The following is a 21,906-nucleotide window of genomic DNA, read 5'->3' on the forward strand; positions in this document are numbered from 1 at the left end:
GCGCCATCTACCACACCCGGCCATGCCCCACCTTTTTAGTTTTTGTTTTGAAACAGAATCTTGCTAGGTTGCTGAAAGTCTTCCAAAGTTGCTGAGACTGTCCTTGAATCTGAGCTCCTCCTTGTCTCAGCCTCCCAAGTACTGGGATTTCAGGCGTGGGCCCAGCTTAACGTGTTCTTTAGAGGAATAAATCTAGAAGATAAAGGGTTTGGTAGTGGGAGGAAGTCAAAAGTTCTGATCAGGAGCTGGGCGTGGTGGTGCATGCTTGAAAGAGTGAGACACCGTTCAAAATAAAAAATAAGGTTGGGGTATAGCTTGGAGGTAGAATGCTCCTGAGTTCAATACACAGTACCAATAAATAGACAAACAAACAAAGATTTAAGTGTTTAAAATGAACTTTGGAGCCGGGCGTGGTGGCGCACGCTTGTAATCCCCGTGCTTGGGAGGCAGAAACAGGAGGATCGCGCAGGTTCGAAGCCAGCCCCGCGCGCTGGCTTAGGAGACCCTGTTTCCAAATAAAAACGTAAAAATAGGTCTGGGAGTGTAGCCCGGAGGTAGAAGGGCTTCCAGGAACCCCAGTACCACCAAAAATAAATAAATAAATAAATAAAATAAAATAAAATAAAATGAACTTTGGAGCTGGGCGTAGTGGCACACACTTGTAATTCCAGTACTTGGGAAGTCGAGACAGGAGGATCACAGGTTCACAACCAGCCTCTGCAACTTAGTGAGACCCTGTTTCAAAATAAAACAAAATACAGTGGGGGTATAGAATGTCCCTGGGTTCAATCCCCACTAACACACACACACACACACACACACACACACACACACACGGACTTCTAAATCAAAGCAGATTTAAGTTTGCACCTCTACTTTGGCACTTAGTTACATGACCTTTTAAGGTTTCTTAGCCTCTCTAAATCTCATAAAATGAGTAAGACAGTATTGCAAGTTAAGTACCCCTAATGTGAAAATTACACGAGTGCTCAAAAACTGTCCAATTTTGGGGCATTTCAGGTCAGTCATGCTCAGTGGTAAGAGGTAAGTTGTATTCAAATATTCCCTCCCCCCCAAAAAAAATCCAATATCTGAGACTCTATGGTCCTAAGCACTTTTGGGCAAGGGATATCTAACCTGTACTCACAGCCATATCATAAGTAAAACAAGTAGTATGCCTGGCTACTTTGTTTAACACACACTGCATACTCAAAACATCTATTTATTTTTTAGAAATCCTTTCTTTTAGTCTTGTTTCCTAAAACTGGAGACAACTGTATCTTTTTCCCATGGGTATGATAATTAAATGAAATTAAAGAAGACAGAAAATTTAATCCTCACAGAGGATGTACTATTGCCATTGTTATTATTTTTACAAATTAGTATTGATGAACGCACAAGCTGTCCTAAGAAGGCATTTGAGGATAGGCATCTGTCGCAAACCTTGCTTCTGCTGTACAGCTTGTAAGCCCTACATTCCTCATGGACGCCGAGCAAGGTCAGCTGATCAATGGAACAAGAAATGTTTGGGTACCTATTATGTGCACTGTGTCTTGTGGACACAGAGAAAAAAATACGGTCCATGCTGCCAAAGAGTTCAGTCTATACAGAAGAGATAGGTAGGTAAGCAAATGCTTACGACCCATTAGCAATCAATAAGAGAAATAACAGCAGAGCTACAGACAAATGCTATGGAAATAAGATTAGATATCTGGTAGAATGGTGCCAGGGCTTCAGGAGTTCAAGAACAAACCCTTTTCCTCTTTTTTGGAACTCAGAGGCAGAGGCATTCTACCTCCGAGTTATACCCCCAGCCCTTTCTCAATTTTGAAACAGTCTCACTAGGTTGCTGAGACTGTCGCAGCCTCCCAAGTACTGGGATTATAGGCGTGCACCACCACACCTGGCTGCAAAAACTCTTCTGTGAAGCATTTGGCAATGAAGGGTCCTTTTGCTGGTAACATATCCTCCGTCTGCCTGGCTATACTTCCTTCTCTGATCTTGGGTGAGACATCAGTTATTTTGGCAGGCCTCCATTTAGATATCAGTTCTTTAGTCAGCCCTCAGTTTAGACATGGGTTCTTCTGGTCAGCCATCCCTGGACTCCTAGGACTGGGCAGGGTACCCCTTCTAGGCACTCTCTTCTGTGTTCACCACATCAAAGTCCCACATACTTTAATGGACCTGACTTAACTTTCAGTCATCCTGGTTAGATTGGGTGACTGCTGAGAGCACAGACCGTGCTCCTCATCTTGCCAAGCATAACAGTACCCAGCACACAGTACTGACCAGCAAATAAATAAATCAACTTGGGCAAGCATATGAAGTCTTCTCTACTTCCATTACCACATATTTTAAAGAAGAAACAGCCTGCTTTCAAGGGCATGTGATGGATAAAGGTCATGTTCTGGTCTGTGGTAGGGAGCATCAGAGTCCAGGGCCAACTGACCAACAATCTCGATGAGATAAGCCAGGATCACCCCATCCCGGAGATCCTGGCGCAGGTCCCGCACAGGCTTCACTGATGGCCTCTTCTTCAGCTGTGAATTCACCCAGGCCACATAGGCCTGCAGCTGTTGCTGAAAAATAAAAGATGGAAATAAGGGGAAAAGTCCCTATAACTATTAACCCCTATTCTGGCATCTCCAAGACAGCACGAGAAATTGGCATATGGTAGGCAATCTATATCCAGGAGGACAAGGAGGTTTTAAGGAAAGAAAGAAGGAAGATGGAATCATGATCAGATCCAGAGCCTGTTCTAAAATTCTCTGGTTTTGTGCTAATCTCCAGGGATACGCTAACCTCTGACTTGGGAGGCACTGTAGACGTAGATAAGGTGCTGAGTGTTTCCATGACATTGACTCTTGCTTTCCTGGAGTTTTGCTCTGTTGACAGGGATGAGGGCTAAGCTCCAAACCCCAGCCGTTTCCAGGCATAACCACGGATGCCAGCACCCCACCCTGCTTTCCAGGAACAATCCCTCGTGCTCCACATCCACAATGGACTTGATGTTCATACAAACTGATCTTGTTCGCAGAACCAGAGATAAACAATAACCCAAGCTCAGACCTGCCTCTCCCCTGGCTGCTTTTTTCAGAACCAGACTTAAAAGAAATCTCTCACAGTCAACCCAAGATTTATCCTCCTGAGCCTATAATCCTAGGATTGCTACAGAGTTAGTTTTAATCTGTGCTTTATGTTGTCAAAGAGGATCTGGTCGCCTAAAACCAACACAAAGAAGGAAAAAGAAAGGGTGGGGTGAGCAGTGGTACTGAAGTCTGAGTGGCACTTCCATCGGCTTCAGACACAGTTAGGGCCCTGTACTATCAAAAATTTTGCAGGAGCCAGGTGTGGTGGCTGATAGCTGTAATCTCAGCCACTCGTGAAGCTGAGACAGGAGGATCACAAGTTTGAGGCCAACCTGGGCAACTTAGTGAGACCCTGGCTCAAAATAAATTTGTGTGTGTGTGTGTGTGTGTGTGTGTGTGTGTGTGTGTGTGTAGGTATGTGTAGGTAGGTAGTACCGGGGATTGAACCCAAGGGTATTCTACCTCCAAGCTACACTCCCCAGCCCTATTTTATTTTATTTTATTTTTTAATTTTAAAACAGGGGCTCATTTAGCTGCAGAGTGTCTTGCTAAATTGCTGAGGCTGTCCTTGAACCTGCAATCTTCCTATCTCAGCCTGCCAAGTATTAAGTTTATAGGTATGTGTCACTGCGTACAGCTCAAAGCAAGATTTTTAAAGAAATTGGGATTTATTTATTTATTTATTTTGGTACTGGAGGCTGAACCTAGGGATATTCTACCTCTGAGCCACACCCCTAGCCCTTTTTATTTTTTTATTTTGAAACAGGGTTTCATTAAGTTGTTGAGGTTGTCCTTGAACATGTGATCTTCCTGTCTCAGCCTCCAAGAGCTGGAATTTATCTCAGTGGTGAGCACTTGTCTAACATGTGTGAGGCCCTGGATTTAATCCCAGTACTGCAAAAGAAATAAAGCCTGTCAGGCATTTACACAGGGACAGGTAACTCATCCTAACCCCTGTTCAACCTTACACTTTCCATTTTGTCCATTTAACAGAACTTGTATTCAAATGTTTATTCTGATTATTTGGTCAGAAGATGAACATTAATATCTAAATAGCACATGAGCAATGTCTTAGTCCAGGAAGCAATTCTTTCTGGTTTCTAGAGTAGCCCGAAACCCTGAACCTAAAAATTAAGTTCAAGGGCTAATTGCATTAGGTGATGATTTGGTAAAAATACAGTTGATTTCTAAGTCCCAGCACTTCCTTAATGAAAGGATGTTGTAAATTACTCACTAGTTAACTTCCTGAGCTTAAATTAAATCTTCATTAGTTTTACTCTTTCAATTTATAGGAATAAATAAAGTCATTGGGAAGACAATGCTAAGAAGGTAATAATCTGTCAGCTACTGACAATGAACAGGAGGAGGTGGAGAAGGAATCTACTATGTACTGAGTACCTACTGTGAACCAAACAATGTTTTGGTGTTTGTATTTCTTTGTCTTGTTTTGCAGTACTGAGGAGTGAACCCAGGGGCATTTTATCTCCAAGCTACATTCCCAGCCCCATTTTATTTTTATTTTATTTTTGTTGTGGTTCTTTGTGTGGCACTGGGGATTGAATCTGAGGGCATACTACCTCTGAGCTATACCCCCCTCCCTATTTTATTTTTATACTGAAACAGAGTTTCACTAGGTTGATGAGAGTCTCACCACTTGCTGAGGCTGTCCTGGAACCTGCAATCCTCCTGTTTTAGCCTTCCAAGTACTGGGATTACAGGTGTGCCCCACCACACCCAACTTTTTGTGGGTTTTTTTTTGTTGTTGTTTTGATTTTTTTTTTTTTTTTTTTTTGCAGTGCTGGGGGTGGAACCCAGGGGCATTCTACCTCCAAGCTATAACCCCAGCCCTGTTTTTTATCCTTTATTTTGAAACAGGTTCTCACTGAGTTGTAAGGGGCCTCACTAAGTAGTAGCTGACGCTGTCCACAAACTGCGATCCTCTTGTATCAGCCTCCCAAATGCCGGGATTACAAGCGTATGCAACCATGCCCAGCTGTGTTTGTTTTTGAAACATGGTCTTACTAGCTTGCTGAGAGTCTCACTGAATTACTGAGACTGGTCTCGAACCCAAGATCCTCCTGTTTCAGCAATTTAGTGAAACCCTGTTTCAAAATTAAAAAAAAAAAAAAAAAGTTTAAAAAAGGTTTGTAGAATGCTCCTGGGTTCAATCCTCAGTACCAAAACAAAACAAACAGACAAAACAAAAAAGCACTACATGGAGCCGGGCGTGGTGGCGCATGCTTGTAATCCCCGCACTTGGGAGGCTGAGACAGGAGGATTGCGCAGGTTCAAAGCCAGCCTCAGCTACTTAGTGAGGCTCTCAGCAACTTAGTGAGACCCTGTTTCCAAATAAAATATAAAAATGGGTCTGAGAGTATAGCCCGAAGGTAGAAAGCCTCTGAGTTCCACGCCCAGTACCACCAAAAAAAAAAAAAGCACTACATGCCAGGCATGGTGGCACACGCTTGTAATTCCAGCATTTGGGAGGCTGAGACAGGAGGATCTGGGTTTACAGACAGCCTTAGCTACTACTTAGTGAACCCTTTTGCAACTCAGTGAGAACCTGTTTCAAAATAAAGAATAAAAAAATAGGGGCGGGGGCATAGCTCAGAGGTAGAGTACCCTTGGGTTCCATCTCCAGTAGAAAAAAAAAAGCACTACAGAGTCCATATCTCTCCACTTTATGGTTGAGGTTCAGAGAGGTAATGCAACTCTCCATTGCCTCATAGCTAGGACATAGATCTGACACTGAAACCCAGTAAATGCTGTCCTAGTATTTACTAGGGGCCTCCAGCTATCCAACGCACTCTGCAGGACAGAAGCGGCTGCACCTTGTGCCTAATAGGCCTGACACCGTGCCCAGGGACTGGCTGAGCTAAGCAGAGAGCGCTCCAGGGTCCGCTTCCACCACACAGCCAAAGCACTGCCAGAGGCAGGCCCGCCAGAGGGCGCTCTGGAAGGAGCCGCGCTGATGAGAGAGGAAAAGCTAAGACACAGAAAGGCAGGAAGAGCAACTGCCAGGATCTGACTGCTTGGCTTATAATATTATATTACATTATATTATATCATGTTATATTAAAACCTCCCAAGCAGCTTCCCTGTGTCTGACTTATCATCAACTCACCCACCACTTCATTCACTGGCCTCCCATTATCCTCAAAACAAAAATCCAATCTCCTATCAGCTGGGCACCGTGGCACATTCCTGTAACCCCAGCAACTCAGGAGGCTGAGGCAGGAGGATCAAAAGTTTGAGGTTGCCCAGTACCACCAAAAAAAAAAAAAAAAAAAAGAGTCTGAGGTTAACCCAGGCAACTTAGTGAGATACTATCTCAAAATAAAATAAAAAGGGCTGGGGATGTAGCACAGTGGCAGAGCACCTGGATTCAAACCCTCGTATCACCACCACCACCATCATCATTATCAAAAACCTTCGCTGCCATTTGTTTGCCATGCGCTAGTTCTTGCCTCTTCTCCAGTCTAGCCCACTACTTGTCCACGCACCCCTGATGCTTCAGCTTATCAGAACCCTGCACAGAACCCAAAGGCACCGTGCTTTCCAGCCACTCTACGGCCCCTACTTACTATCTCTCCTATTTTTTTTTCCTTTTCTCCTTTTCTTTTCTTCCTTCTTTCTCTCTTTCCTTCTTTCCTTTCTTCATGGTACAGGGATTGAACCCAAAGGCATTCTAACTCTGAGCTACAGCCCCAGCCCGATTTTTTATTCTTTATTTTGAAATAGGATCTCCAATCATTAAATCAAGCAGGGGAACAAGGAAGGGGGAGGGAATGGGACGGGGGTTGGATAAAAGCTCATTGGGTGATGTGTGCATGTATAATCTCCACAAGATTTTTTTTTTCCATTAAGATGTCTGACTACAATGCACCAATAAAAATATGTTAAAAAGGTGGGGGGGGGGTTGAAATAGGATCTCACTAAGATGCCCAGGGCCTCACTAAGTTGCTCATCCTGGTCACAAACCTGCAAACCTCCCATCTCAGCCTCCCAAGTACCAAGATTACGGTCATGCGCCACCATGCCTGGCCTACTTTTACCTTTAATAAATCCCAACTGGTTAGATTCTATCTCACAAGAGCCTCTCATCCCACGCATTCATTTATTCAAACCAACATTTCTTGGGTCCCTCAATCTGCCAGGCATTGTGCCCAAGCCTGTGCTTACAGACACTTAAATAGTGAGACTACAAGGTGATTACTGCTACACTGGAAAACCCCTGAAAAATGCCACCAAGGCAGAGGAGCAGCCAGATGGGAGGATGGGGGACTGGAGAAGGTCAAGAGCGAAAAGGACATTTTCTGGCTCTTTAAGGGTGTTTGCCAGGGGAAGGGAACACAGCAGAGGTGCCAGGAGGAAGGGCTGTGAAGGCAGCAGGGATCTCAGAGGAACAGAGGAACGGCCATTTAATGAGCTAGCCGGGAGACAGCTGCCAATGGCAGGTGATATGGATGGGGAACCGGGTCAGCATGGGACCTGCCAGTGCTGAGATGTAAGGCTTGAAGGCCTTCAACAGGAAAACATGGGCTTCATCAGGAGGGAAGCTGTTGAGCCTGCATCTTAGAAAGGGGGCTCTGGACGCAGAGCAGAATGTGAGAGATTGGGAGAAACCAAAGAGATAATTCAGGAGATAATTTAGGTGGAGGAAGATGAGTGCCTAAGCTGAAGCAGGAGCAGTTAGAAAAGGACAAATCCCAGAAGCAAATCAGGCAGGCAGTCCAGAAAGTCCTGCCCGAATGACAGCTGGAGGCGATGCTGTCAGTGAGATGGAGAGGATGTGGAGAGAAAGTCCTAGGACGGCAAATAGCTCAGGTCTGAGCAAGTCTAAATTATGTGTAGGATATTGAGGTAGAGAATGGTCCACAGCCGACTGGCAAAATACAGGCCCAGAGTGGGGATGGGGGGAAGATAACTATTTGAAATTATCTATGGATAAGCTTGCAAGTGAGATAACAGCTATGCAAATGAAATGATAAGTACCATCCACTAAACAGCATACATCAGTACTGTGCTAATCACTTGACCACATCTATATATATGGAAATATATATTAATATATGCAAATATATTACACATTATATATGTATATATTATGGATTATATATACATACGTATATACATGTATGTCGGTGTATATATATGTATATGGGTATATCTCTATATATGCATTTCCCCTAACACTGATCCCATGAGGCACTATTATTCCCATTTGCAGTCGTGGAAACTAAAGTTGAGAAGAACATCATGCCCATCGTCAGTCACAGGGCTGGTAAATGGCAGAGCAAGGATTTGGACTCAGTGCTCACTCCAAATCCTGGGCTCTATAATATCCCCAAAAGTAAGGTGAACTAGAAGTTATGGGGCAGGAAAAGGTGTGAGAAGTGAAGGCACTGAAAGAAAAAAACTCAAATGCACTGAGTGCCAGTTCTTGTCAACCATTGACAAAGGCAGATTATATGTATTAATGCCTTTTTTTTTTCTTTTGTTCCTGGAGAGTGAACCAGGGGCATTCTACCTCTGAGCCCACCCCCAGACCTTTATATTTTTTAGTTGATACAGGGTTTCTCACTAAGTTGCTGACAGTCTTGCTAAATTGTTGAGTCTGGCTTCGAACTTGTGATCCTCTTGTCTCAGCCTCCCAAGGACTGGGATTACAAGCACGTGCCACCAGTCCCAGCTGTATTAACTCATTTAATCATCATACCCAATCAGTATTACAATCAGTATTATTAACCCATTCTTCATATATGAAAACTTACTCAAGATCATAATGCTGATAAATAATCAAACTGAGATCCAAAAACATCCTGTCATTCCCCAAAGATTATTTTATTTCCAGCTGGGCACAGTGGCATCTGTTCATAATCCCAGTATTTGGGAGGCAGAGGCAGAAGAATCACAAGTTTGAGTTGAGCATGGTGGCGCACGCTTGTAAGAGGATCGCAGGTTCAAGGACAGCATCAACAAGTAGTGAGACTCATCAACCGAATGAGACCCTGTTTCCAAATAAGGGGATGGGCTGGGGGTGTAGCTTGAAGGTAGAAGGCCTCTGAGTTCAATTCCCAGTACCAAAAAAAGGGCTAGGGATGTTGCTCAGAGGTAAAATGCCCCTGGGCTCAATTACCAATACCACAAAAATAATAAATAAATAAATAAGTAATAAAATAGGTCTGGGGATGTAATTTGGAGATAGAATGTCTCTGGATTCAATTCCTAGTATTGCAGACACACACACACACACACACACACACACACACACACACACACACGAAGGAGAAATGAGAAGAGTGTTATGTGGGAATCCAGAGATGACAGGCAGGCCATATATAAAATCAAATCTGTCGACAAATCAGGCTGAGGCTGCCTGTTTGCTCTGGTTGTCTTTTGGGGAACAGACACCATGGAGTAGCAAGGTTAAAGTTAGGTGGAGGTGAACTGAGAAGACCCCAAGAAGCAGGAAAACCTCAGCAGCAAGGGGAGGAGAAAGCACGTTAGCCAAAAAGGAAGGTGCAATCAGGAATGAGGGTTTGGGGGATGAGGGCACTGTAGACTGGATACTGGGGATTGAACCTAGGCGTTCTATCTCTGAGCTATATTCCCTCCCAGCTCTTTTTATTTTGAAACAGGGATCCACCATGGATGCTGGGGTAAAGGGGTTAGCGGGGAAGAAACAAAGATCAACAGAGGAGTAGATGAAGCCCGGCGTGGTGGCGCACACCTGTAATCCCAGTACTTATGAGGTTGACACAGGAGGATCACAGGTTCCAGGCCAGCCTCCGCAATTTAGTGAGACTCTATTCAAAATAAAATAGGAAGCCTGGTGTGGTTGCGCATATTTGTAATCCCAGCATTTGGGAGGCTGAGACCAGAGGATCGTAGTTTGCGGACAGCCTCAGCTACTTAGTGAGGCCCTTTGCAACTCAGTGAGACCTGGTTTCAAAATAAAGAATAAAAAATAGCGCAGGGGGTATAGCTCGGAAGTCGAATGCCCCTGGGTTCCATCCCCAGATCCGCAAAATAATAAAAATAAAAATAAGTTAAAAATAAAAACAATAAAATAGGGTTGGGGGTGCAGCTCAGAGGTAGAATGACCCCGGGTTCTACCTTCCATACCAAGAAAACACAGTGCTGGGGTATAGCACCCAGAGCTGCACAATTGAGTGGGGCAATTCTTATTCACAGGTGAAGGGTTACACTGCCCTCCTCTAGATCGCCATCACTTCTTTTATTTATTATTATTATTATTATTATTATTGTTATTATTATTATTATTATTATTATTATTATTTTGTGGTACTGGGGATGGAACCCAGAGGCATTCTACCCCAGAACTACACCTCCAGCCCTATGTTTTATTTTTTATTTTTTATTTTGAAACAGGGTCTCACTGAGTTGCAAAGGGCCTCACTAAGTAGCTAAGGCTGTCCACAAACCGCGATCCTCCTGTCTCAGACTCCCAAATGCTGTGATTACAAGCATGCGCCAACACGCCCGGCTTCTAATGCTTCTTTTAAATGACCTGGAAGCCAAACTCAGAACTGAGTGTAACCTGAAGACGTGGGTAATTCTCACCCAAGGGGCAGATAAGATCCTGTTCTTGCTATAAGAGATAAAAAGACTAAAAAATAAGGCTGGGAGTATAGCTCAAAGATACAGTGCCCCTGGGTTCAATGGTTCAATCCCCAGAACTGCAAAATACATACATACATACATACATACATACATACATACATACATACACTGACTTGAAGCCCAGCCTCAGGGCCCATTTCTCCCACAGAGATGTTTATCCTTGAAGAGGCCTGTGGTGCAAGGCCAGGCCCAGCCCCTCGCTGCTTGGTCTGAACAACAGATCATGGCTTCCCCTTCCACATTTGATGAAATACTTTTTGCAAGAGGCTGGTTTTTTGGGGGTTTTTTTGTTTGTTTTTTTTTTGTTTTGTTTTTTTTGGTGGTACTGGGGGTGGAACCCAGAGGCTTTCTACCTCTGGGCTATACTCCCAGACTTTTTTTATATTTTATTTGGAAACAGGGTCTCACTAAGTTGCTGAAAGCCTCACTCAGTAGCTGAGGCTGGCTTCGAACCCGTGCGATCCTCCTGTCTCAGACTCCCAAGCGCGGGGATTACAAGTGTGCGTCATCACGCCCGGCTTAAATTTTTTTTTTTTTTTTTTTTTTTTTTTTTTTTTGTGGTACTGGGGTTCCTGGAAGCCCTTCTACCTCCAGGCTACACTCCCAGACCAATTTTATATTTTTATTTGGAAACAGGGTCTCTTAAACCAGCGCGGCTGGCTTCGAACCTGCTTGATCCTCCTGTCTCTGCCTCCCAAGCACGGGGATTACAAGCGTGCACCACCACGCCCGGCCTGCAAGAGGCTGTTATTCTCTGGAGGTTGGACTAATAGTTTGGCCGCCGCCACCGCCTCCTCCTCCTTCTCCTCCTCCTCCTCCTCCTCCTCCTCCTTCTCCTCCTCTTCATCCACCTCCTCCTTCTCCGCCTTATAACATTTAAAAATAATAATTCATGTAAAAGCTAGGTATTTTATTTATTTTACTTATTTATTCATTCATTTATAGTACAGATGATAGAATCCAAGGACATACTACCTCCCAGACAATACCCTCAGCCCTTTTTAATTTTGAAATAGGGTGTTAAGTTGCTGAGGCTGGCTTTGAACCTGTGATCCTCTTGCCTCAGCCTCCTAAAGTAACTTTTGCAGGGCTTTCTGCAGGAGATAAAAACAAAACACATACACATGCCCCCCAAATATAAACAAAACAAAACACCACTGCATTTTTCCTGGCATTTTATTAGCCTATTATTTCCTGCCATTCCCTATCATTTTCTAAGTCCATTATTCAATGAAGACCAGATGCAACCAGTTCAGCAAAATGGAAATATCTAGGCCGGGTGTGGTGGCGCACACTTGTAATCCCCGTGCTTGGGAGGCAGAGACAGGAGGATCGTGCAGGTTTGAAGTCAGCCTCTCTGGCTTTTAGAGACCCTGTTTCCAAATAAAAATATAAAAATAGGTCTGGGAGTGTAGCCCGGTGATAGAAGGGCTTCCAGGAACCCCAGTACCACACACACAACAAAGGAAATATTTAAAATATGAAGATTATCTTGAACATGGCCCTGGCTCTTGGTCTGTTTCCAACAACAGCTGGAGAGGCACAGCAGGACCACGACAGAGGCCAGCCAGTCTATTGCGGTGGTACAGCTCTTGGGTTAGCCACCTGGTTTATCCTCAGTCCCCTTCCATAGGATTATGGCCCTCTCCATACACAGTGGTGAACCCCAAGGCCAGGCTGGTATTAGTCAAGCCCCCACCCAGTGGCCATAGTTGACTGGTCATAAAACTTACTTGGTGCCATAGGCCAGGCTGCCCACTCGAGAGTGAAAAGCTGTCAATAACTGGAAGGCTGAGACAGGAGGATCACAGGTTTGCAGCCAGCTTCTGCAACTTAGTAAGACCCTCAGTTTCTTAGTGAGACCCTGTTTCAAAATTAAAAATAAGCCTGGCGTGGTGGTGCTCACTTGTAATCCCAGCATTTGGGAGGCTGAGACAGGAGGAGAGTGGTTCGCGGCCAGCCTCAGCTACTTAGTGAGGCCTCTGTAACACAGTGAGACCCTGTTTCAAAATAAAGAATAAAAAAAAAAAAAAAATGGGCTGGGGATGCACTCGGCGGTAGAATGCTCCTGGGTTCCATCCCCAGTACCACAAATTAAAATAAATAAATAAATAAATAAATAAATAAATAAATAAATAGGGCTGGGAGTGTAGCTGAGTAGAATGCCTCTGAATTTAATCTCCAATGCCAAAAAAGTAAAATAAAATAAAGCCACCACAGAAAGCAGTGGTGATAAGGAGCAGAGAGCCGGCAGCAATCTTGCCAGTGTTCGAGTTCTTGCTATTTCGTATTCCTTAGCCTCTGCCCTTTGTACCGTTTATTTTTTCAGACTTTCCTTGGATTCTATGAGTCAGTAAATTCCACTTCCTATCTCTGCTAGTTCAAGTTGTGTTCTTGGCACTTATAACCAAACTTAATTTAAAAAAAAAAAAAAAGCAAGACAGTGCGACAGCGACGGTAAAGAACTAAGTCCCCAAGTTTCATCCTGAACTTGTTCTGGGGGAGCTAGAAGGTTGCCAGCATAGTGCAGAATTCTAGGACTGGGGGTTTTTACGATGACACCCTGAGACAGGCCTAGGGGCAGGAAAAGTAGACCAGTAATGGGCTAAGCTGTCTGAACAACAGATCATGGCCAGGTTTTAGTCCGGTGAGACTGGAGTCCCCCAGGTTGAAGCCCTGGTGGTAACAAGGCGTGGCCAGCGAGGAGGCCTTAGCAACCCGGGCATCCATCAGGTTCCTCCAAGACACGCCACAGAACCTTGCAATTTGAGTCAAAACTCCTCCAATAGAGACAATTCTGGCAACTTCTGGACAGAAAAATCTCGACTTGGAAAGCTCTCTTGCTGCCAAATGTAACTAACTTCCTTGCTGTTTCTCCTTAGGACCTGCTTTTCCTTCCAAACAACTTCATAAACCCAACCTTTTCTCTTTATCTCCCCTAAGACTCAAGGTCAAAGAGAATTCCTAGTGAGCTGTGGTGGTGCATGCTTGTAATCCTAGCATTTGGGAGGCTGAGACAGGAGGATCACAGTTCACGGATAGCCTCAGCTACTTAGTGAGGCCCTTTGCAACTCAGTGAGACCCTGTTTCAAAATAAAGAATAAAAAAATAGGGCTGGGGGTGTAGCTTGGAAGTAGAATGTCCCTGGGTTCCATTCCCAGTACCGAAAAAAAAAAAAAATTCCTGCAGAAGACTCTTTGGTTAGAGCTGCAAAGGTTTCACCAGGCAAGTCTGTGAGACCTGCTGTTCCCAACGGAGACACATCCAAGTCGGCTCCATGGCTCCTGCTGGCAAACAAGGAAAGCAGCCAGCCTTTGTGGTGAGGTGCAGACAGCTCAGGAGCAGACATGAAATGGCTCAGGAAGGAAAAGGATTTTACAGTGAAACCAGATACCTGGCTAGAACGCTGAGACCCTTGAGCAGCAGCGGTTGAAGGGATGGGGGTGGGGAGCTGCTGAGAAACAAAATGAGATTTGGAAACCTCATGCCTGGGCTCAATTATGTCAGTAAAAAGAACATAATATTGTATTAACTCTGTGTGTGTGTGTGTGTGTGTGTGTGTGTGTGTGTGTGTGTCCTACGTACATTCTACCTCTGAGCTACACCCCAGCCCTATTTTATTTTTAATTCTTTTTTTTTTTTTTTTTTTTGGTGGTACTGGGGATTGGAACCCTTCTACCTCAGGACTACACTCCCAGACCTATTTTATATTTTATTTTATTTATTTATTTTTTGGTGGTACTGGGGTTCCTGGAAACCCTTCTACCTCCGGGCTATACTCCCAGACCTATTTTATATATTTTTTTATTTGGAAACAGGGTCTCTTAAACCAGTGAGGCTGGCTTTGAACCTGCGTGATCCTCCTGTCTCTGCCTCCCAAGCACAGGGATTACAAGCGTGCACCACCACACCGGCTTATTTTATATTTTATTTGGAAACAGAGTCTCTTAAGCCAGAGAGGCTGGCTTCGAACCTGTGTGATCCTCCTGTCTCCACCTCCTTAGCACAGAGATTACAAGCGTGCACCACCACACCCGGGCTAATTCTTTATATTGAAACAGCATTTCGGTGAGTTGCAAAGGGCCTCACTAATTAGCTGAGGTTGTCTGAGAACCGCATCCTCCTATCTCAGCCTTCCGAATGCTGGGATTACAAGCGTGTGTCACCACACCTGCCTTCTTTTACTCTATTTATTTATTTATTTATTTTGGTGGTTCTGGGGTTCCTGGAAGCCCTTCTACCTCCGGGCTACACTCCCACGGGCTACACTCCCAGACCTATTTTTTAACTTTTTTATGTGGAAACAGGCATGCACCATCAACACTCGGCTTGCTTATTTATTTATTTACTTATTTACTTATTTATTTTGCAGTACTGAGGGTGGAACCCAAGGGCATTCTACTTCCAAGTTACACCCCTAGTCCTGTTTTTCCTTTATTTTTGAAACAGGGTCCCACTAAGTTGTGGAGGGCCTCACTAAGGAGCTGAGGCAGCCCACAAACCTATGATCTCCTGTCTCAGCCTCCCAAGTGCTGGGATTACAGGCATGCGCCACCACCCCGACTTCTTTTAGGCCTTTATTGAATGAGGAACAGCTCTTCTTCTTTGTACTCTGTGGCTAGTTAAGTAAAAAGAAAGCTCACAAGAAAAAATATCATGAAATTTCTTCTTCCTCAAATGGACAGGACTTTTTGTATTAGTACTGAGCCAGTGGTCAACGGACAATATATCGGAAAGTGAAGAGCTAAGTACTTCCTAAAAGATAGCATCTCCTAGCCCGGCACAATGGTGCACGCTTGTAATCCCAGCATTTGGGAGGCTGAGACCAGAGGATCGCGGTTCGCAGACAGCCTCAGCTATTTAGCGAGGCCCTTCGCAACTGAGTGAGACCCTATTTCAAAAATAAAAAGAGTAAAAAATAAGGCTGGGGGTATAGCTCAGAGGTACAGTGCCCTTGGGTTCCATCCCCAGTACCACCAAAAAAGAAAATAAATAAATAAATAAATAATCTCCTAACTATTTATTTATTTATTTATTGGGATATTGGGGATTGAACCGAAGGGCATTTTACCTCTGAGCTGTACCTCCAGCCCTGTTTTGTTTTGTTTTGTTTTGTTTTGTTTTGTTTTGTTTGAAACAGGGTCTTTCTAAATTGCCAAAGCTGACCTCAAACCTTCAATCCTCCTGAGCCAGATTCCCAAGTACTGGGATTACAGGTGTGCACAACCACATGTGGCTATCTCCTAACCTTATTTTTAGTTTTAATTTTTTTTTGTGTGTGTAGTACTGGGAATGGGGTGGAACCCAGAGGCATTCTATTTCCGAGCTACACCTCCAACCTTATCTTTTATTCTTTATTTTGAAACAGGGTCTCAATGAGTTGCAAAGGGCCTCACTAAGTAGCTGAGGCTGTCTTTGAACAGTGATCCTCCTGTCTCAGCCTCCCAAAAGCTGGGATTACAACCATGCATCACCATGCCCGGCTCTTACCTTATTTTAAAATTTCCATTAATTATAAGTTCCCTAAACACCCTGTTCCTTCATGAGTACATGTACAAGGTGTCAATAAATGCATGATAATGAATAAATTTATGAATAAATGACTCTATAGGGTATTTCTTGTCCTAGAAACAGGACATAGAGCCCACCCTCAGGGCTTTCGACATTGGCCACCACATTCCCTCGTCATTCCTCTACCTGGCCACTTGAAGGCTATGTCCCTGACCACTTCAACGGGGCCTGGTCCAGGGGATAACAAACACAGAAACACATTCAGGAAAGTGTCTGTGCGAGCCCTTGGTCCTTACAGCCCACACAGCTGGCCAGTCACAGCAGATGAAGTGTTCCTAGTGCTCCCCAGGCCTCTAAGCAGCCTGGGAGAGTGGCACCCACAAGCGGTGCCCTATCGCTGCCCACATGCCCAGCCAGCCCTCCTTCAGCACGGGGACCACAGAGCTGCCAATAGCTTGGGGCCAGGGAGCATCTGTTGAGCTGGCACTGACTCCTGTGAGAACAAAGCCAACGAGCCTGGGTAGGGAGAGGAGAAACTGAGGGGTGTGTTGCTTTGTTACATTACAGACTTAACAGGCTTTTAATTTCTACAGCAAAGCACAGAAGAATTCCATGTGGTTGTGTCTGAAAGCCTCCAGTTGACCAGTGCTGCAGGACAACTCCAGGAGGCAGGAGGTGCTCAGGAGGGATGCTCGCTGCAGCCATGCCACCTGCCAGCCCTCCTCCTCACTCCCTGTCTGCCTGATGGGGCTCAGGCCAGACAATGCTCTTCCTGTATTTCTGTATTTTCCAGGGACTGCCAAGCAAAACATTTTTTTAATATCTTTTTTTTAAAGGGTCTTGCTATGCTGCCCAGGCTGATCTTGAAATCATGGGCTCAAGTGATTATCCTGCCTCAGCCTCCCAAGCAGCTGGGACTATAGTTGTGTGCCACCATGCCCAGCCAAGCAAGGAGATAAATCTTTTTTTTGTTGTTTTTCCTTCTTTTTTTCTTAGGAATGTTCTACCTCTGAGTACACCCCCGGCCCTATTTTATTTTTTATTTTGAAGTAGGGTCTAAGTTGCTGAGGCTCCCAACCTGTGATCCTTCTCTCTCAACCTCCCAAGTGAGATTATAGGCCTGTAGTACCGTGCTTAGCCAAGCAGACACTTTTGTTTTGTTTTGTTTTTGGTGGTGGCATTGGGGATTGAACCCAAGAGTATTTTTATTTTCTTTTGGCGGGTTTGGGGATGGAACCCAGGGTCATTCTACCTCTAAGCTACACCCCTAGCCCTATTTTTTATTCTTTATTTTGAAACAGGGTCTCACTAAGTTGCAGAGGGCCTCACTAAGTAGCTGAGGCTGTTGGCGAACCGCGATCCTCCGGTCTCAGGCTCCCGAATGCTGGGATTACAAGCGTGTGCCACCACACCTGGCTCCCAAGAGCATTCTATCTCTGAACCTATACCTCCAGCCCTATTTTTTTTTTTTTTTTTTACTGAGGCTTAAACCAAGGGGCATTTTACCATGGAGCTACACCCCCAGCCCTATTTTTGCATTCCTTAATTTGAAACAGGGTCTAAGTTGCAGAGGGCCTCACTAAGTAGCTGAGGCTGGCCATGAACCTGCGATTCTGGTGTCTCAGTCTCCCAAGTACTGAGATTACAAGTGTGTAATACCCAGCTTATTCTTTATTTTGAAACAGGGTCTCACTAAATTGTGGAGGGTCTTACAAGTAGCTGAGTCTGGTCTCAAACCTGTGATCCTCCTATCTCAGCCTCCCAGCTGAGAAAATAGGGCATGCCTAGCTGCCCTATTTTATTTTTAATTTCGAAACAGGGTCTCACTAAATTGCTGAGGGCCTCACTGAATTGCTGAGGCTTTTGGTCTTGAACCTGTGATCCTCCTGTTCAGCCTCCCAAGAGCTGGGATTACAGGTGTGCTCCACCATGCCCAGCTCTCATATAAGTCTTTTTCTTTCTTTCTTTTTTTTTTTTTTTTTTTTTTGCAGGTCTAGGGATGGAACCCAGGGGGCATTTGACCTGCGAGGCACACCCACTGCCCTATTTTTTATTCTTTATTTTGAAACAGGGTCTCACTAACTCACAGAGGGCCTCACTGAGTAGCTGAGGCTGTCCTAGAACCACGATCCTCTGGTCTCAGCCTCCCGAACGCTGGGATTACAAGCGTGCGCCACCACGCCGACATCTCAGATAAATCTTACTGTGATATTTCAATTTCTATTTGCTCTCTTGGAGGAAAATTCTTAGGAAAAGCCTGCCAAGTCCTACGTTCAAGAGGGTAAGGCTCAGACGATGGCCTTCCTGTTCACAGACTTTCCATAAATCATTCCTACACCTTTAGCCTCTCAGGACGTTACCACCACAGCTAGGCATAGGTTTGCTCTGCCTCACAAGCAAAATTTCTGCATCACCACAATTTTTCCAAGCATGATACTTTGAACATTTGCTTTCTTTTATTGTCCTTGGCCTGTGAGCTCCATCAGGGCCAATACTCAGCTATTTGACTTCTATTTCTAGAGCCCAGCACAGGGCCTGGTAAACACAATAATTCAGCAAGTGTCTGTTGGGGGATTGCTTACATACATAGACCAGACCAGCAGGGAATAAATATGAGCTCAGTGAGCAAAAAGGGTGGCCAATATGTGATACTTTTCATGCTATCATTAAGTACAAGGGATCTTTATGATCTCCCACAAACATTACTTTTCATTATACTTATCACAATAAACATCTCATCAAGTGTTTTTCAGTATTCTTGTCTCTCCCTATAAATTTATTAGAAGCAGGAATTGGGTATTTTTAGTTGTTTAATCCATCCCCTTACCCAATGAATGAAGGACTGAATACCTAAATGAACACATGTGTATTTACCAAACCACATTAGCAGTCTCATGTTCACTAAAATCTTGCAACACAAGCACCAACATCTGTCTGTCTTCCTTCCTTTTCTCTCCTTCTTTTTTTCTGTAGTATTATGGATTTGGGGATTGAACCTAGGGTCTCACCCAAGACCCTTTTTAAAAAGTTATTTTGAAGGCCAAGCATGGTGGTGCACACTTTTTTTTTTTTTTTTTTTGGTGGTACTGGGGGTGGAACCCAGAGGCTTTCTACCTCCGGGCTATACTCCCAGACCTATTTTCTATTTTATTTGGAAACAGTGTCTCACTAAGTTGCTGAGAGCCTCACTAAGTAGCTGAGGCTGGCTTCGAACCTGGGCGATCCTCCTGTCTCAGCCTCCCAAGCGCGGGGATTACAAGCGTGCGCCACCATGCCCGGTGTTTTATTCTTTATTTTGAAACAGGGTCTCACTAAGTTGCGGAGGGTCTCACTAAGTAGCTGAAGCTGGCCGCGAATTGTTATCCTCCAGTTTCAGCCTCCCGAATGCTGGGATTACAAGTGTGTGCCACCATGCCCGGCTTTATTTATTTATTTATTGTGGTACTAGAGATTGAACCCAGGGGCATTCTACCTCTGAGATACACCCCCAGTCCTATTTTTATTCTTTTTTTTTGGTGGGTCTGGGGATGGAACCTAGGGGCATTTGACCTCCGAGCTACAGCCCCTGCCCTATTTTTGATTCTTTATTTTGAAACCGGGTCTCACTGAGTTGCAGAGGGCCTCACTAAGTAAGTAGCTGAGGCTGTCCGTGAACTGTGATCCTCCGGCCTCAGCCTCCCAAATGCTGGGATTACAAGTGTGCGCCACCAGGTTCGGCTTTTATTCTTTATTTTAAAACAGGTGCTAAGTTGTAGAGGGCCTTGCTAGTAGCTGAGGCTGGCTGCAAACCTGTCTCAGCCAGCCTCAGACAGAAGCTTATTAGAAAGATAGAAATACAGAAAATAGAAATACAGCTCCATACCAGACTGGCATGGAGGGGTGACTCGAAATGAATACACCTTCATTTTATTTTTTATTGGGAAATAGTCTTGCTAAGTTGCTGAAGCTGGTCTTGCACCTGCAATCTTCTTGTCTTAGACTCCCAAGTATTGGGATATAAGCGTGTGCCACCATGCCTGGCTAAAACTTTTATTTTGAAACAGGATCTTACTAAATTGGCCAGGCTGGCCTCAAATTCTCCTGTCTCAGCCTCCCAAGTACCACCAGGTCCAGCCCAGTCTAAAGTCTTTTTTTTTTTTCCTTTAGTACTGAGAATTGAACCCAGGACATTCTACTTCAATAGGACTATAATAGGACTATACTCCTAGTCCTATTATACATTCTACTTCAATAGGACAAAATAGGACTATACTCCTAGTCCTATTTTACTTTTTACTTTGAAACTAGGTCTCATGCCGGGCATATTGGTACATGACTGTAATCCCAGTACTTGGGAGGCTGAGACAGAAGGATCACAGATTCAAGGCCAGCTTCAGCAATTAGCAATCCCCTGTTTCCAAATAAAACAGAGCTGGGGTGTAGTCTAGAGGTAGAAGGCCCCTGGGTTCCATTCCCAGTAAACACACACACACACACACACACACACACACACACACACACACACACACACAGCTGTGTTTGAGAGGCCAGCCTCAGCAACAGGGAGACACAGAGCAACTTAGCAAGACCCTGACAGGGTCTCTCTAGGCTGATGAAAGCTGGACAAAGTAGTGCACACCTGTAATCCCAGTACTTTGGAGGCCAAGACAGGAGGACTGCAGGTTCAAGGATAGTCTCAGCAACACGGTGAGATTCTCAGCAGTATAGTGAGATTCTCAGAAACTTAGCGAAACCTTCTTCTTCTTTTTTTTTTTTTTTTTGGTGGTACTGGGGTTCCTGGAAGCCCTTCTTCTTCCACGCTACACTCCAAGACCTATTTATTTTTTATTTTTGGAAACAGGGTCTTTCAAGCCAGCGCGGCAGCTGGCTTCGAACCTATGTGATCCTCCTGTCTCCGCCTCCCAAGCACGGGGATTACAAGTGTGTGCCACCACGCCCGACTACAAAACCTTCTTTCAAAAAAAAAAAAAAAAATTGGCTGGAGCTTTATCTCAGAGATAGAATGCTCCAGATAGTTCAATCCCCAGCACCACAAAAAAAAAAAAAAAAGAAAAAAGAAAAAAAGAAACAGGGTCTAAGTTGCTGAGGGCCTCACTAAATTTCTAAGGCTGTTCTTGAACCTGAGATACTCCTGTCTCAGTCTCCCAAATACTGAGATTATAGGCAGGTACCACCAGGCCTGGCTCCAAAGTGTGTCTCTCTCTCTCTCTCTCTCTCTCTCTCTCTCTCTCTCTCTCTCTCTCTCTCTCTCTCTTTCTCTCTCTTTTTTTTTTTTTTTTGCGGTACTGGGGATGGGGATGGAAGCCAGGGGCATTCTTCCTCCAAGCAACACCCCCAACCCTATTTTTTATTCTTTATTTTGAAACAGGGTCTCACTAAGTTGCGGAGGGTCTCACTAAGTAGCTGAAGCTGGCCGCGAATTGTTATCCTCCAGTTTCAGCCTCCCAAATGCTGGAATTTCCAAAGTGGGGTGTGTGTGTGTGTGTGTGTGTGTGTGTGTGTGTGTTACTTGGGATTGTTTTTTTCTTTCTTTTTTTTTTTTTTGGTGGTACTGGGGGTGGAACCCAGAGGCTTTTTACCTCCAGGCTATACTCCCAGACCTTTTTTATATTTTATTTGGAAACAGGGTCTCACTAAGTTGCTGAGAGCCTCACTAAGT

At 44.5% G+C, this 21,906-nt stretch overlaps 1 protein-coding gene across 2 annotated transcripts in view; it reads right to left on the bottom strand.

Annotated features, from left to right (window-relative positions):
- The window catches only part of DIXDC1 (DIX domain containing 1), a gene marked incomplete at both ends in the record, with an annotated part of 96,936 nt that overhangs the window by 54,064 nt on the left and 20,966 nt on the right, over positions 1-21,906 (bottom strand). For both annotated transcript variants that reach the window (XM_080695318.1, XM_080695320.1), the window contains one exon: positions 2,450-2,579. In XM_080695318.1, the coding sequence (XP_080551444.1) occupies positions 2,450-2,579 (130 nt within the window). The remainder of the gene's footprint in view (positions 1-2,449; positions 2,580-21,906) is intronic.

This window comes from Muscardinus avellanarius, assembly GCF_963383645.1.
Source record: "Muscardinus avellanarius genome assembly, chromosome: 1".
In the NCBI taxonomy this organism is placed as follows: Eukaryota; Metazoa; Chordata; class Mammalia; order Rodentia; family Gliridae; genus Muscardinus; species Muscardinus avellanarius.